This window comes from Eublepharis macularius, chromosome 7 (genome assembly GCF_028583425.1).
Source record: "Eublepharis macularius isolate TG4126 chromosome 7, MPM_Emac_v1.0, whole genome shotgun sequence".
NCBI lineage: Eukaryota > Metazoa > Chordata > Lepidosauria > Squamata > Eublepharidae > Eublepharis > Eublepharis macularius.
This window is the reverse complement of record NC_072796.1, coordinates 112,175,903-112,192,657: the sequence shown is the minus strand read 5'-3', so window position 1 is coordinate 112,192,657 and position 16,755 is coordinate 112,175,903. Positions and strand designations below refer to the sequence as shown.

The window sequence follows — 16,755 nt, the reverse complement described above, 5'->3', positions numbered from 1 at the left end:
CACAGAATATGCTTAGGATAGTTTACTGAATGTTCCAGGCTTCAGAAAAGCAAATCAGGATTGAGGAAGCATTTGTACTACCAAGTTAAATTGATTTAATACCAGTTTAACTGCTGTGGGTTACCTAAAATAGGAACTGTGCCTTGAGAGAGATGCTGAGAATTAGAGATTTCTAGCTCTCCTGAGAGCTACAACTCCATGAATTCTGTGGAACTAGGAAATAGCTGATAATAAGTTTGTCATATAAATACTCCCTGAGTTACTAATTAAAATCCATATTTTAATACCAACTACATTGATATATGGGGTTGGATCCTATAGAGGATTTTCCATGGACAGAAGCTATTTCTGTCCATATCTCATGACTTTCTCTCCTCAAGACCCATCTAGTCTAGCATGATGTTTCCAACAACAGATAGACATTTGTCTGTGGGTACTTATAAGGAAAACATTAAGAGAAGATGGATTTTTCTTGGTGTTTTCTTTTAGCAGCTGGTATGCAGAGATATACTACGTCTGTACATGGAGGTTCCATTTAACTATAATTGCTGTCGCCCTACATTTGTTTGTGTAGACTTTTAAAAAGTCATATAAATTAGATCTGTCATAAATAGTACAAGCAGTGTTAGTACAATTTCAATATTAATTAAAATTTACCCTGCTGGGGCCTGTTCCCAAAAAACAAACCCTGCTTGCCTACAGCTTGTGTTGTGACATTCAGTGGGGACCATAGGGTGAGGGGTATTCGGCCTCAGTTACTGTGGAGTAGTCCTACCAAGATCAATGCAACTCCCTAAGTATAAGTAGGCTGTGACTTTTCTCTGGTCTTTTCTCCCTTTTAAATCTTATTTCCAGGCTAGACCTGGTGGTGACAGCAGAGCATTGCCCAAGGAGTGTAAGTAGGAAATTGCAAAAAGCGATATCCGTGCAATCATTAAAAGCAAATACATCAAAATGCAATATGTGAAATTGTTCCATTAGCATAACTTAACAGCCGAAAATGTAACATAACAAATCAACACATGTGGGATCATTCTTGAAGTTTTTTTTTTAAATAGCCACAGAGATTTTTTTAAAAAACTCATTGGAACAGAAGAGACTCAAGCTGCATCTAATAAAGGGGAAGGGGGCATTATGTCCATTGTGCTTTTCCAGATTTTACATTTACCTTTGGCATAAAAAGTAACAGGCATAGTCTGATTACAGGACAGACAAGGAGATTCTAGCAGCTTATGGTTGTTTCTACATTAAAACGTTAACTGTTTATATGCAACACTGTGAGCTTGTTGCAGTTTTCTGATTCCACCACAGAACAAGTAGTATTGGATGCAGAATTCAGTAATCTGGTATGTTCTATTTTTATTTCTTAAACAAGTTTACAGTCACTGACTATTATGAAAGCACACGTGAAAGTATATGGGACAATGTCTTGAGTGAAATCTCAGAAGCCAGAGGAGTGGATGAGTCAGTTTTCAATATATAATTGTAGATCTCTGTGCATTTGGCATGCTGCTTCATCAGGGGAGCTAATTAAAAGCGAAACACAAGAATATGATAATATAGATAATACATTTCATATGATCATATTCTTGTATTTTATTTTTAATTGGATCCCCTGACAAAGCAGCATGCGAAACACATAGGGATCTACAATTATAAATTCAATATAATTTCCCTCAGCACCTTTTCCCCCTTCTCTTCCTAAACTATATATTAATGCAACCTCATTCTTCTGTTTTACAGTTTTAAATGGTCAGACGACGGAGCCTTATAGTGTGCATAACCTCATATTCTGCTCCTGTCTTCCCCTATAACTGTAAGAACTTAAATAATGAGCATATCTGTGTAAATTTCCTGAAACAGTCTAAATCATTCAAGTCACAGAATTTAGCTAATATTGATGCAGACTTCAGGTTTCTTCAGTGCAGACTTTTTTTAGCTGAGAGAATTGGCAACCTTAACGTCGGCTGTGTTCTCTATGCAATGAATTTCAGGGGTAGCACTACTGGGTTTTTATTTCTCTTTAGTGTTTGAGAAAACACTGGTATCCTATGGTGTCTTTGTAATATTTGCTTTATTTATGAATATACGAGCAGAGTCTAATTGGAAGAAAATAAGCACTTCTTCAAGGCCCCAACTCCCTTACATCTTGGACAGATGTCCAAAGTAGAAACTCTTATCTCTCTTACTATCTCTCTTCTCCTTCTCCCCCTTTCCTGCAGCCAATCCATACCTGCAGTCAATGCTATTTCTACTCTCTCTCTGCTCCTTTCTTTCCCCTTCATGGGACAGATGTCATTTTCCATTGGGTATCGTGTAATTTTAAAAGAGAGATGTTCCCAGTTATCAGAAGACTATCCCCCTAAACCAGTCACTGTCCCTGATGAAATATCAACCAACCATCCTGGACTGTTAACCAGCTCTCTGGCTAACAAAAGAATCGTTGGGTAACAGTAACTATATGCTACTGTTTATGTTGGAAACTTTCAAATAGAAACCTTGAACCCTGGATATCTTAGAACCTGGCTCCTCCTCTTTTCTCTTTGATGTAATTACTGTAAGAGCCCTGTGCAGTCATTTTATTTTTGAGACTGAACTGCATGCAGGTGAAGATTTTGCTATGCATGGCGACCTTGACATATGTTTGCCCACTTGTGTGAATAGGGCAAAGCATATATTTTCCAGCTTTGGTATGTCAGAAACTCAAGTCTTTTAAGCGTATGTGTTTGAATGTACCAATTCTGGAAAATATGCACCGTTCCCTATTCATATAAAATGGTGACTGCACATATTGGGAAAATGATGGGTAGCACACTCACCTGTTATACAAAGTCAGAGGACCAAAATTGTAACTGCTGAATAGGACAAAAGTGACCGTAGTTGTGGGTCTTTTAAACATTACCCAAGCCACATAAACCCAACTTTTTGATGAGCAACTTACATACAGTGGGAGCAGGGCTTTTTTTTCAGCTGGAAAGCGGTGGAACGGAGTTCTGGCATCTCTTGAAAATGGTCACATAGCTGGTGGCCCTGCGCTGTGATCTCCAGATAGAGGGGAGTTTAGATTGAATGGCGCGGAGGGCAATCTAAACTCCCCTCTGGAGATCAGGGGATGGGGCCACCAGTCATGTGACCATTTTCACCGAGGGCAATTTAAACTTGAAAAAACTGCCCCCTTGTTCCAGATAACCCGAAGTGACATCATTGTGTGGTCCTGTGCTGGCAACCCACTGAGTTCCACCACCTCTTTTCCCAGCAAAAAATCCCTGAGTTGGAGTAACATCAAACTGACCTGACCATTTGGGTGGAGGCCAATCATGAATCCTGATCACGGAATCAGCACCCCGTCAAAGAGGGGTGGGTGGGTGTTGATTCTATGGGAAAGACTCCAGACCTTGGCTTGGCGAATGCAGTTGTGTTACTTAAAAGTTAATCTAGCTACGCAGAAATTGTATACCGAAAGCAGCTCCTGCATGACTTGGATAATGTTTAAAGGGTTTCTGTGTCAGTTTCACTTGGGCAGTATTTCATCTGAATGTGCTGTCAAGTGTTGAGTTCTGGTATTTACCATGCCTTTCAATGAGTTTCCCTTGTTCAGCATTTCACATGGTAAAGTTCTGATGAAATATTCAGATTGTGGTACTCTCGTGGTACGTTCCCTCATCAATGGCAATCGCATTTAAAAAAGTATATGTGTAAATCAGACCCTAAGATCTGATTAATCAACACTGTATTAATAGCTGCAACCATGTGCCAGATTCAGAAATATAATGCAGTAGACCCCTGAGTATATCTCCACAGGTACTGTTCTGGTCTGGTTAAAGCTGCCAGTGCCGGAATACAGGACACTTTGGCTGATATCATCGACTTGTCCTTGAGTTCTAGGATTTTCCCGAGATCATTGAAAGAGGCAGAGGTGCAGCCCGTATTGAAGAAGCCATCTCTGGATCCTGCTGATCCAGCCAATTACCTCCCCGTATCGAACCTTTTGTTTCTGGGCAAGGTAATTGAGAGGGTGGTGGCTGAACAGCTCCAGGTGTTTCTGGGTGGGTCCTGGACCCATTTCAGTCTCGCTTCTGCCCTGGCCATGGAATGAAGACAACGCTGGTCACCCTCAAAGATGATCTTCGGCGGCACCTGGATTGGGTCAGGTCAGTGCTGCTGTTATTACTGGATTTTACAGCGGCATTTGACACGGTCGATTAGGACCTTTTGGTCCAATGCCTCACTAATGTGGGGATACATGGGATGGCTTTGCTGTGATTAGTTTCCTTCCTTCACGGTCAGAGACAGAGGATAGCATCAAGGGAGCAGATGTCGTCACGCTACCCCTCGGTGATGTTGTTTAACATCTATATGTGCACCTTTGCCCAGGTGATCCATAGTTTGGGGCTGGATTGTCACCAGTACACTGATGACACCCAGCTATATCTATTGATGGACAACCAACTGGACACTGCATGGGACGCCCTGGCCATGAGTTTGAACGCCATGGCAATATGGCTGAGACAGAGTTGCTTGAAATTGAATCCTCTGAAGATGGAGGTTCTGTATCTGGGGCCGGGGACAACAGGTATGAGGATCCGGCTCCTGCTTTTTGATGGAGTGCAGTTGAAGCCTGCATTGATGATGAGGAGCCTGGGTGTGATCCTGGATGCCTCCTTTTCTGTGGAGGCCCAGGAAGCAGCAGTTGCCAAGCAGCTTTCCCCCTATATCTGTCCTCCAGGTTGGACTACAATAACTCGCTCTACACAAGGCTGACCTTGGGCATGACCCGGAAATTGCAGCTGGTCCAGAATGCAGTGGGAGGTCTCCTTACGGGGACACCACTTAGGGCACATATTCATCCTGTGCTGTGCCAGCTGCACTGGCTTCGAGAAGTTCTGGATCTGGTTCAAAGCCCTTTATGGACTGGGACCAGCATACCTGCAGGACCACCTCTCCCCATACGTCCCTCAGAAGGTTCTGTGTTCTGCAGACAAGTAGTTGCTGGGGGTCCCCAATCCGAGGGAGGTTTGCCTGGCCTCAACCAAGGCCAGAGCTTTCTCAGCCCTGGCGAGGACGAGTGGAACGCTCTTCTGGTTGAGATCCGGGCCCTGCGAGATCTGCTGCAGTTTCACAGGGCCTGTAAAACGGAGCTGTTCAGTCGTGTTCTGTCACCCCTTCCCTGGATATGAATTTTAATCTGCCAGCTGTTCTATGGCATACTCAACCTTAACCTGAATCTGATAGCAGATGTCTTTTTCTATTCTGTATTTGTAACTGTTGTTATTGGTGGTTTTAAATATTGGCTTAATGTAAATTGTTTTAATGTATACATATCTATATGTTTTAGTGTTGTTGTGACCCGCCCAGACCCTCCTTGCAGGGAGGGTGAGATATAAATCTAGTAAATAAAATGAAATGATTCCAAAGCCCCCAGGCACCTTGAACAGTTGCTTGAAGCCAGCTGTTACCCACATTAGTTGTTTGGTTGCTGTATGACTTTGCTCTAATCATCTGGTGCTGACCTGGAGTGGTACTGCAGACTTACCAACCAATCTCCTAGTAAAGAAAGAGGACCAATAACATAGACATTCTCTCTCTGGTCAATGCGTCTACTTTCTATGTGCCTGCTGTCTACACCGGCAGCTCTGTTTCTTCTTCTCTGATTCCTCGTTCAGACCTTTATATGGAAGGAGCACTCTTGGTATGTGTGGAGTGCTTCATAGTCCATGCATCAACAGCCCACCATATAGTGATAATTGCCACATGGAAAGATTTAAAGCAGCTTTTTGGTGGCCGCCATATTGTATCCTAAGTCAGTCCAGTGCCTGCTTCCCTTTCACTTGGAGATTAACAGCCCAGCTGTGAGTTCTTGAAAAGAGCTTTCTATCTGGAATGGTGTTTGGCAGCCAGGGTTAAGCTTTTCGTCCATTTTAGCATGTTCTTTATTTACCCAAATATAATATGGATGTGTTATATGTGTATTTATGCTGAGGGTTTCCTAGGAAAGTGCTTTGTTTGTAATCCAAATAATTGGATATTAACTACCATGAAAACAAAATTTTCTGGGAACTTTAATTTTTATTTCAATTTATGCTGTTTGTTTACATTGCTTTTCTCCCCAATGGAGATCCAAAGTAGCTAAACATAATTCAAATTAACAACAATTTAAACAAACAAGATATAATTTAAATAAACAAAGAAAATAAACAAAAAAATTCAGGCCAGGGACAATTCACACAATGGCTAAGAGTCAAGAACCCTTTGTGTGTCTAAAGTGCTATCAAGTCGCAGCTGGCTTCTGGCAACCCCTCATGGGGTTTTCAAGGGAAGAGATGAGTAGAGGTGGTTTGCCATTGCTGGCCACTGTGCAGCAATCCTAGACTTCCCATCCAAGTACTAACTAGGGCCATCCCTTCTTAGCTTCCATGGTCTGATGAGATCAGGCTAGACGGCCATTCGGGTCAGGACCGAGAGCCCTTTGGCTCTTCCAAAAGGCTCATGCCTCTGGCGCTGCCAAGTCTTTTATACCTATAGAAAGGAAGGAGACAGAAGCTTATGTAGATGTTAGGCAGTGGCACGATGTCCCCAAAACTTCCTTCCCTTTGCCCAAGTTCTCTTGCGCAAGTACCATAGACATGAATATACGTCTCCAGAGTCCTGTTGTCAAGCTCCAGTGTGGAGTTTACACAGGATAACGTCATGGTGAATTGTATCCAGCATCTTTTATGCACCCTTTTTGCTCATTGTACCACTGAAAAGAAGAACTCAGTGTGATTACTCTTAAATCTTTCTCATTTCTTAGGTATTTCTACCATAGCTTTATGAAACAACAGCACATTCCAGGGGGTGTGTCAGTGTGTGTATTGTGAAAGGAATGCATGTGGGGTTTTTTTGCTCTGAGTACATATGCGAAAGTGCAAAATGAATTGGAAAAGGAAAACGACAAACACATGTAGCAACTGGCTATAGGGGGAAAATCCTAGCTATGGGGTGGGGGTGGAAGAATGTTATGAGAAAAATACTGGTGTTATAACAGAGACAGTTTAGATAAAAGGAACGACCTTGTTTCTGCATGCATAAATTAAATTGCTCAAGAACAATACCAGCAACCTAAGTAGTGAGTTGTGAGTATAGCATATATAATTTAACTTTTTGTTGGCTAATTGTGTTTTTACTCTTTCCCACTGAATTTGGTAACATGCTCAACAATACTTTCTGCCCAACAATACTTAATGCTCAACAATACTTTCAGCTGTTTTGGAGTTAGAAAGTATAGGACCAATTCTGTTTTTACTGAGCGAGGAAAGGTCGATTTATCCAACTAGGTTCAGGATTTAATGCCAACATACTAAACTGGTTTTGGGAGAGGGGGGGAGTTGCATTTACTATCTCCAGATTTTGCCTTTATAAATTATATAAAGAAGCAGATCCTGAGCAGAGTCCACATCTGGAGTTTGCTTTAGGCCCATCTCTAACTTTAATACATTTTATATTATAGCAAAATATATAGAGGGTAATATAGGGAAGTGCATTATTTTACTGAAGGAAAGAAATTGCTGAATAAATGAAAGTCTGATACACTTGAGCTATAACATGTACCGTGACTTTTGTTTGAACTTTCCAGCAATTTATAGATACTCTGTTGAAAGTTTCTTTTTCATGTAATGGACAGTATTATATTTTAATTTTTTGGAGCACTGTCGTATACAAGGGTCGTTTGGGAGCTTTGCTTCTCCATCAGGCATCTGGAGTATACAAATAGGGCAGGAAGCAAAATTTAATACAGAAAGTGGATAACTTTCCCATGAAAAACTGCTCTGGGAAGTTCTATCATTGCATGTTTTAAACTTGTCTTTGTGACTGTGAAGGTAACAGGATTTTTTTTAGAGAGCTGGAAATGGTATGATTGTGGTTCTTCGTGTGTATGTTCATCCCATTTCCATCTCTGTTCACAAGTTTTGCAACTGTTTGTAGAGTTGTAAACCCCTTGGGTGAAAGGTGACAGTGAGAATTGGTTTCCAAATCCACAATAAAAGGAAAGTTATAAAGGGATTTTCTGGATCAAACAGTGGATTTAAACTCAACTCCTTTGGTACTTCCATGCATCTGTACTGAATGAGTGAGATAGTGGGTAGGTGTGGCTATGCATGTGCATGGTTTGTGCTACTGGGCCCTCACTGCAGCTGCATTGAAATGGAGAAGAAAGAGTTTGAATTCAGTAGCTTTTCAAGCAGCTCCCATATGGCTCCATATGGGAGCTGCTCGAAGAGAAAATGTAGTGATCTGCAAAGAGCCTTGAAGCCAGGGGCTGTTCCATAGCATGCCTAAGCTCAGTGGACATGCAGTGCTTGCTGCTTTTCCATTGTGTAAAACAAGAAGATGATATCTGAGCCACTAAAAACATAGTTTGGTGAGAGAACGTTTCCAGCAAGGAAAACTTTTTTTTCTTCCTTTCATCCTTTCCTATTCTCAGTGCTTATGTGTTGGTTTATGAGTCATTGGAGGGCAATCAGTTAAGCTTTGAAGCTGCCTTGCTCAGCCTGAATAAAATGGCTAATCCTTTTCTAAGAAAAGCAGTTGTTACAGAAGTTGTATTGATTAATGTCTGGCCTGTTCTGAGCTTCTTGCATGTGAAAAACATGGATTGTATTAAAATGTGATGTAACTGTAGCCTTATTATTATTTAGGACCACTCCATATAAATTCCAAGATTTGGTACCATTCTGTGCTTAATTAGAGCCGTATCTGCTCGATTTCAGTTCATTTTACAATCTGTTAAGGCAGCTAGGAGATGTTGTACATTCGATCCAGCATAGTTCCTTTTAGCTCTAAATTGCTTTAATTCACGATCACTTCTGTACAAAGTTTACATGCACATAGGCTCGCTGTCAACAGATCAGATGAATGTATAGAGGCTGAGACAGTGAGTGTGATCTCATTGACCCTTCCCTTCCCAAGTGTCCTTTAAAAAAGCTGTTTTGATCATCCTTTGAAACCAAGCGTGATTCCCTTTTACAGATAGAGCATTTGAAAACTGTGGTCAATACACATAGCAGAATGCTATAGCGAGTTCAGGTTGCAAAGTAGGCTGTACCACTTCAAATTGCAGGAAGGGGGAGGGCACTTTTAATTCTTCAGTATATTTTAAAAAAAGCTTGGCAAGTAAAAAAACTAGCACAGCAGGGGGATTCTAACTGTGCCTGCTCTTTGTCATGCTAGTGTTTGCCTTCTGGCAGTCTAAAGTAGTATGGTCTATTCTGTCACCATCATACTTTGCCACTTCATTCCAACTTCATTCTGCTGCATACGTTCATCAGGCTTCTTGTGTTGATAGACTCCATTAAAAATAATTGTTTTTACATGATAAGAACCTATGGCATGGTTCATTCATTCATGCACAACAACACTTGTAGCTGCATTCCTCAAGATATGTATTCATGAGTGAACCAGCCCTAAGGATTATTTGAGGAGGAAAGCAAACACTTTAATAAGTAAAATGTGAGCGAGCAAAGTATCCATGGCAGATATTGTACTTTGGAATAATTAAGAATAGAAAACTAGAGCTGATATGGCACAAAATGCATTTCCCCCCCTTTCTTCAATGTATATATATTAACTGTGGGACAGATCAATAGTTAAATAACTGTTTGCTTCTCTTCCACTTACCCAGTTCCTATATGCCACTTACATTGCTCCTTCTGCAAGTATGGATATTGGACTACATCAGATTAAGAAAGATGAGATTTACCAGAAAATTGAGCCACCTTTTGAGGATCTTTTTGATCCAGCAGAAGAATATATTCTCAGCCTTCTTTTGGTTCCATGGATGGAGATGGTAGAACAAGACAGAATTACATATGAAAAGGTAATTATAGAGTAGGTGGTGCCAGGTAAGAAGAGCATAAGCTGTACTGAATGGGCCTGGAAGATGTAGTTTTGCTTATGATTGCACTGTCAAATATTGAATCATACAAGGAAGATATCCACAGGTGCCAGTTTTTCACTTGTTACTAAATACTCAACAACATTTAATTTCTTGTTTAGCTGTTTTCCATTCAGAATTTATTGTTGAGCCTATAAATCATAATGAATTTAAAAAACCCTTCCATACTTACAGTTTCAGGTAGGTAGCTGTGTTGATCTGCAGTAGAAGAGCAAGATTCAAGTCCATTTGCACCTTAGAGACCAAATAGATATCCAGGGTATGAACTTTCGAGAGTCAGAGCTCCCGTTGTTTGATTCCCTTCATTTGATTCTCAACAGCTCATACCCCAGAAATCTAGTTGGTCTCTAAGGTGCAACGGGACTCCATACTTGTAATCATTCTATAAAATAAGAATGTCATTAATCACCATTATACCAGTCAACCACATTTCTGTTAAACTATTTGGATGCATTTGTGCAGCAACTTAGCAGTTACATCTTTGTCTCTGCCAGCAAGTAAATGCAAGACTAATTATTTGTTCTAGTAAGCAACTAGGCCGATTTTGGTCCTGAACATTATATGGAACATACAAGCAAGCAGGAGGAAATATGTTTTACTACACTGCCCCCACAAAAAGATATTTTCCAAAACAAGCCTTTTGGTAATGTCAGCTGTTTTCCGACTCCTCCGTTTTGTAAGGGTAAGACCAACTAGTTTGTATGGCCTCAGATATGAGGGTGGAATGATGTGGTTGGTGCATATGTGAACACTTGGCCTTCACCTATGCAGTGTAGCATATTATTGATTGTTGGGGGAAGAGGAGACAACAACCATCCAGTGAATGATTAAAGACATTGGTGCAGAGTATGCAGCTGCTTACAAGCCAACCTGTAGCCTCCAGTTATGTTGTCTACTGCCAAGAACTCTGGCCAGACCAGAGCCAGCAGGAGCACTATAAGTCCAGGTCTGATCCTTCCTGGATCTCCACAATCTCCAAATTATTTTTTTTAAAAAGATGATTCGGAAGGGGATCTTGTGTCAGGCTGGAGGAAAATGACTCCATTAGTGGAACAAATCAGAAGAATCAAACACTTTGTTTAACTGGCTCATATAACATGAAAGATAGACAGAGGCTGTATGTGTGTATGTTTTGGCAAAGACTAAAGAAGCCAAGGACAGGATGAGGATGTTTGGTTGCCTTTATAAAGCTAATAGGGCTTAGGTCAAGAAGAGAGGAACGGAGACAGAGGAAGGGAAAGGTGGAAAGATGCTTGCCAGAAGTCCAAGAAGAGGAAAAGTTGGAATCCAACTCCATATGTGAATACTTTATCTGAGGTATTTCTTCTTTTTAACCCAAAACAGCTGTGGAAGGTTACAGTCTAGATAGGAAGTTGATGCAGGTTTGGAGGGAGGAGCTAATCTCTTTCCCTATAGGTCTTTTTTTTTAAGCAAGTCACTACAGAAGGCTTCAGGTACTCGTATTTTTTCCTTTATGGGGCAAAGAGCTGCTGGAGGAGGAGGGTGATTTTGGTAAGAAAGAGATCTGCATGATAAAAATCTAACCCCTTCCTACCCATCTCTTGAACTTTCAATACATATTGCAGCTTCTGAAAGAGAGTGCACAGTGCAAAGTCATCAGCTTTTTATTACCTAGTGATAACCATGTTCTTTTCACTGATGTTAGAGTCAGGAGAACTCCCCATCTAATTTCTTTAATCTCAAACTTAAAACATTTCACTGGGTGAGTTTATATTAAATTAATAGAAGTTCATTGTCTGTCTTCTTGTGCAGTCCCACATGGGACTGCACATATGCAGGCCTGCTGATCAGCAAGGTTCTTTTAAGCTAAAGTTCGTTAGGGGGCGCATGTCTCTTCAGGGTGCATGTGCGGCGTTTCCCGCCGAGCATGCCACCAGGAGGCAGTGCCCCCTTACCCTCAGTTCCTTCTTCACCGCTGGCCACGAAGGTTCTTTGCGACTGCTTCACTTCTACCTGAATAAAGAAATAAAGAGAAAGAGAAATGAAATATGGCAGAGAGAGTACTTTTTAAACGTTGCCCCACGTGAGCAACAAAAATGACTAAAATGGATGGACACTCTGTTTGTCTGGAATGCTTGGGGGAAGGGCACAACATTCAGGCTTATGAACATTGCTGCAAGTTTACCTCTAAAGTATGAGCCAAGAGAGCTACAAGGCTGAAAGCGCTCCTCTGGGAGAGGGCCATGAAAGTCTCTGACATAGCTAAGATCACATTCCCCTCAGTGGGAAGTGGGGACCAAGTGACCATGCCAGCTCAGACATCGACTTCCCTGTCATTGAAGATTTCGTAGAACTTATCAACTCCATCTGTGAGAAACCGACATCAATTCATGCCACAGCCAAGAAGTCTGAGGGGCTGTACGAAAAGAGGGAGGATGTCTGTTAGTTTCTATTTAGTCACCCACCTCCATAATTTTTGGTGACTGAAGAAATGCAGAAAAGACAATGACAGGTCTCCCACTCGGCACCTACCAATAAGGAAAGTAGAAAACTGGATACCCTTGGCAGGAAGCTGTGTTCTTCATCAGCCCTCAACATTAAAATCGCAAATTATACTGCTATCATGGGGGCCTACCAGGTCTTCCTATGGAACCGTATGTCCGCCTTTGTTGAGAAGCTGCCCAAAGACCAAAAGGTGTTAGGCTAGGTGATACTGGAAGAAGCCCTAAAGCTCTCTAAACAGCAGGTTAATGCAGGGCAGAATACAGTGGGCATGTCTACCAGGGCCCTTGCATCATCTATAGTACTTGGGAGGCATGCTTGGCTACGAACTACTGTGCTACCACTCGAGATGAGGGCTGAGTTAGAAGATCTACCATTTGTGGGGCAAACATTATTCTCCTCCAAAACATTATTCTCTCACAGAACATTATTCTCCGTGAGAGGATCACTACTTCTCACAGAAGACTACCTCCCACCGAAACAACAACCTTCTCAACATTATCCTTATCACTCTCAACAACTGTACAAGGGCAAGTAGTACCGTTATCAACCATATCCTCATTGCTCTCAATACAGACAACCCCAACGTCAGCAGGAGCAATATCAGCGCAGATGAATGATTAACAGATCTCGCCAAGCGCAACATGTTTCACCAAGTAAAGAGCCTCAGGGTCAACAGAAGCAGTTCTGACTAGGCGTAGAACAGCCAGTAGTGTTTGGAAACAGGCTAGCCAAATATTAAGCATCTTGGGCAGAAATTACCTCTGATGTATGATTGAAAATTATTGAGAATGGATATAAAGTTGAGTTTTCCAGTTACCCTCTTCAGAGTCTTCCTGATTTTTCTCAAAATGCTTCCTCTGATAGATTACAAACAGAGCTGATAGAGTTATAAAGAAAAGGGGCTATACAGGTAGTTACGACTTGCGAGCCCCAGAATGTTCCTTGTGGACAAAATGGGGGAGTCAGGCCCCTATTGGATCTCAGAGGTCTAAATAAGTTCATACATACTCAAAAGTTTAGAATGGTAACACTCAATATGGTGTTACAATTACTCCCCTTTAATACCTGGTTCGCAGTCCTAGACTTAAAGAATGCGCATTTTATCCATCCAACACGCAGAAAATTTCTGAGGTTCATCTGTAATGGTAAAATTTTCCAATACCAGGTTTTACCCTTTGGCCTTTCCACAGCCCTTGGGGTCTTTACAAAATGCATGGCAGTAGTAGTGGCTTACCTGAGAAAACAGGGAAGTTCTATTTACCTCATTTAGATGATTGGCTGATCTTAGCCCTGTCTAGTGAAACTTTAGAACTACATGTAAGACTAGTGAATAACAGCTGTAAAAAGTTAGGCTTAGTTATTAATTTTTAAAAATCTGCACTTATACCCTCTTGAAGGGCACAGTTCATAGGTGCTGTTCTGGACAGCGTTGTTAATAAAAGCTTCCTACCTCATGAAAGGGCGAACAGAATTAAAAATCTGGTAAGACAGATCACCTGTTGCAGATTTCAGTCAGCAATGACCATTCAGACCCTACTGAGACTTAATGGCTGCCACCACAGCAGTGACACCTGTGCACAAATTACAGTTGTGGTTCTTATCTTTTCATGACTTTGAAACTCGAAGGATAAAAGATATATAATCCTTATGGCAGTACGTAAGTCACTGGAATGATTGGGTAATGACAACCACCTACTAGCAGGAAGAGAATTTGGATCACACAAATGGAGGTGACTCTATCCACAGATGATTCTACATCCAGTTGCGGGGACCATTGTTGTTCACTTAACACTCATGGGAAATGACTGAGACATGAACAGGAGTTACATATTAACGTTATCGAATTGAGAGCCATTCGTAATGCTTTACCGCTCTCGCAGATATCGCGAAACAGAAGAGAGTACAGGTGCTGACGGACAACTGTACCACTATGTTTTATTTAAACAAGCAGAGAGGAACCACTTCCAGAATTTTGTGCAAAGAAGCAATACTTACCTGGGAATGGGCTTTAGAATGAGAAACAACCCTTCAGGATGTACACATACCAGGCACTACAAATGTAGCAGCAGACAAATTGAGCAGGCTCAACACGGAGAACCACGAGTGGTCCCTAAAGGACACATATTTAGAACAAGTGTTCCAGGAGTGGGGACACCCGGATATAGACCTGTTTGTGAAGGAAGGAAACCAGAAAGCACTAAGGTTTTGCTCAAGGGGAGGCATAGGCCAGACTTCCCTATGGAACACATTCCAACTATGTTGGAAGGGACACCTATGTCTTTCTCCCTATTCCCCTGATTGCCAGGACAATCAGAAAAAAATGCAGAAGGACAAGTCAAACATAATCTTAGCAACACCCTACTGGCCCAGACAACCTTGATTCCAACACGTGATCTACCTCTCCGAGGGCTCATTGTTTCACTTCGAATTAGAACCAGACCTTCTCAGCGACAAAGGGGTATGGTATCACGAATTACCCAGATTGAAACAGATAGCTTGGCAAATAACAGGACAGGTGGACTCTCAGACATAGTAGCAGAGATAGTCCTTAATTTTAGAAGAGAAAATACCAGAAAATCTTATTGCTTTAAGTGGGACATGTTTAGCATATGGGCTAAACAAAAGGGGTTAGAGCCCTCTGACTGTCCATTATCACAAGTGTTAGAATTTTTACTAACTCTCAAGGACAAAGGCCTGTCTAACTCATCAATTAAGGTTTATTTAGCTGCTATATCAGCCTTTTACCCTAGCATTGATGGGGAAACAGTCTTTTCACATCACATTTCTAAGTCATTCATCAGAGGTTTACAGAGCCTGTTTCCACCAGTCAAAGAAATTGTACCACAGTGGTCCTTATAATTGGTACTGGTCAGACTTATGTTACCTCCTTTTGAGCCAATGGCTAGTTATACCTTGAAATGCTTATTGTTGAAAGTATCTTTTCTAGTGGCCATCACATCCACAAGATGGGTGAGTGAATTGGCAGCTATCAGGTCCGACTCTCCTTTTCTTAAGATAAATCAAAGTAAAGTGGTACTATGACCCTGTTCCAAATTTAGACCCAAGGTTGCAAGTCAGTTTCATTTATCTCAAGACATAGTACTTCCGGTGGTTTTTCACACACCTGCCACAAATTCATAGAGAGCCTTACACACACTCGATGTGCATAGAGGGATTTTATTCTTCTTAGATCGCACAACACCATAAAAGACAAACAACTTTTTGTTTTCTATGCTGGCCCGAGAAACGGTAAAGCTGCCACAGCACAACCCATAGCAAGATGGGTAACGCTAGCCATCAAAACATGCTACACAACAGCACACTTACCTTGTCCTTTGGAGGTGAAGGCACACTTGACGAGATCCTAGGCCTTGTCAGCAGCTTGGATGATGGGAGAGCTCATCCGTGACATCTGTAATGCAACAACTTGGTCCTCTTCAGACACGTTCACGAAGCACTACGCCCTGGATAAGATGGATAGGACAAGCTGTGTTCTATACACTCTTCCAATAAAGAGCACACCCACTTCCAAGATAAGAAGCTTGTTAGTCTCCCATATGGGACTGCACAAGAAGATGGACAATGAAAACAAAATTGCACTTACTATAACTGTTGTTCATTTGACGTCTTCTGTGCAGACACACATCTCCTCCCTCCTGACCCGCTATGCCTGTTGAATACTTTACCTTGGGCCGGTGACTCAGGAGAACTGAGAGCAAGGAGGCGCCGCCTCCTGGTAGCATGCCCGGCGGGATACATTGTGCATGCGCACTGAGGAGACATGCACCCCCAGCGGACTTTAGCTTAAAAGAACCTTGCCAATCACAGGCCTGCCCTTGCATAGTCCCATGTGTGCCTGCACAGAAGACGTCAATGAACAACAGTTACATTAAGTGCAACTCTGTTTTCCTTCTGAATACAAATGTTGCATCTGTTCTTCAGTTTGCACTAAGTGTTAGTGTCTTTGCAACATTTCCTTTTTGTATTGTGCATGACCCCCCCCCTTCCCTTGAAATGAAGAGTCTGTTCCACTCCGAGAGGAAATTTTGGTTCAGCCACTTCAGCGAATCTTCTACTTGAATCATCTACTCCAGGGATGCAACTTCCAGTGATATGCCTTCTAAACATCTGTCTTGTTATTGGCAAACGTGTTTCTTTTCTACCCACTGTCACTGGCAAGCTGCCGCTCCTACCCCCTTCATCTTTCTTTCTATAATGTGTGCTGTGTGGATGACATAAGATATTATTTTTATTAGGTGGAGCTGGTGGAAGAAACTCGACAGCTGGACTCAGTGTACTTTAGAAAGCTGCAGGCTTTGCATGAAGAGAGCATTTCCAAGAAGGATGAGGTAAGACAA

The 16,755-nt window shown here is 41.7% G+C and overlaps 1 protein-coding gene across 1 annotated transcript in view; it reads left to right on the top strand.

The window, feature by feature from the left end:
* The window catches only part of RGS22 (regulator of G protein signaling 22), a 102,413-nt gene that overhangs the window by 53,728 nt on the left and 31,930 nt on the right, over positions 1–16,755 (top strand). The window contains exons 16-17 of the mRNA XM_054985761.1: positions 9,659–9,853; positions 16,654–16,746. Of these exons, the coding sequence (XP_054841736.1) occupies positions 9,659–9,853; positions 16,654–16,746 (288 nt within the window). The remainder of the gene's footprint in view (positions 1–9,658; positions 9,854–16,653; positions 16,747–16,755) is intronic.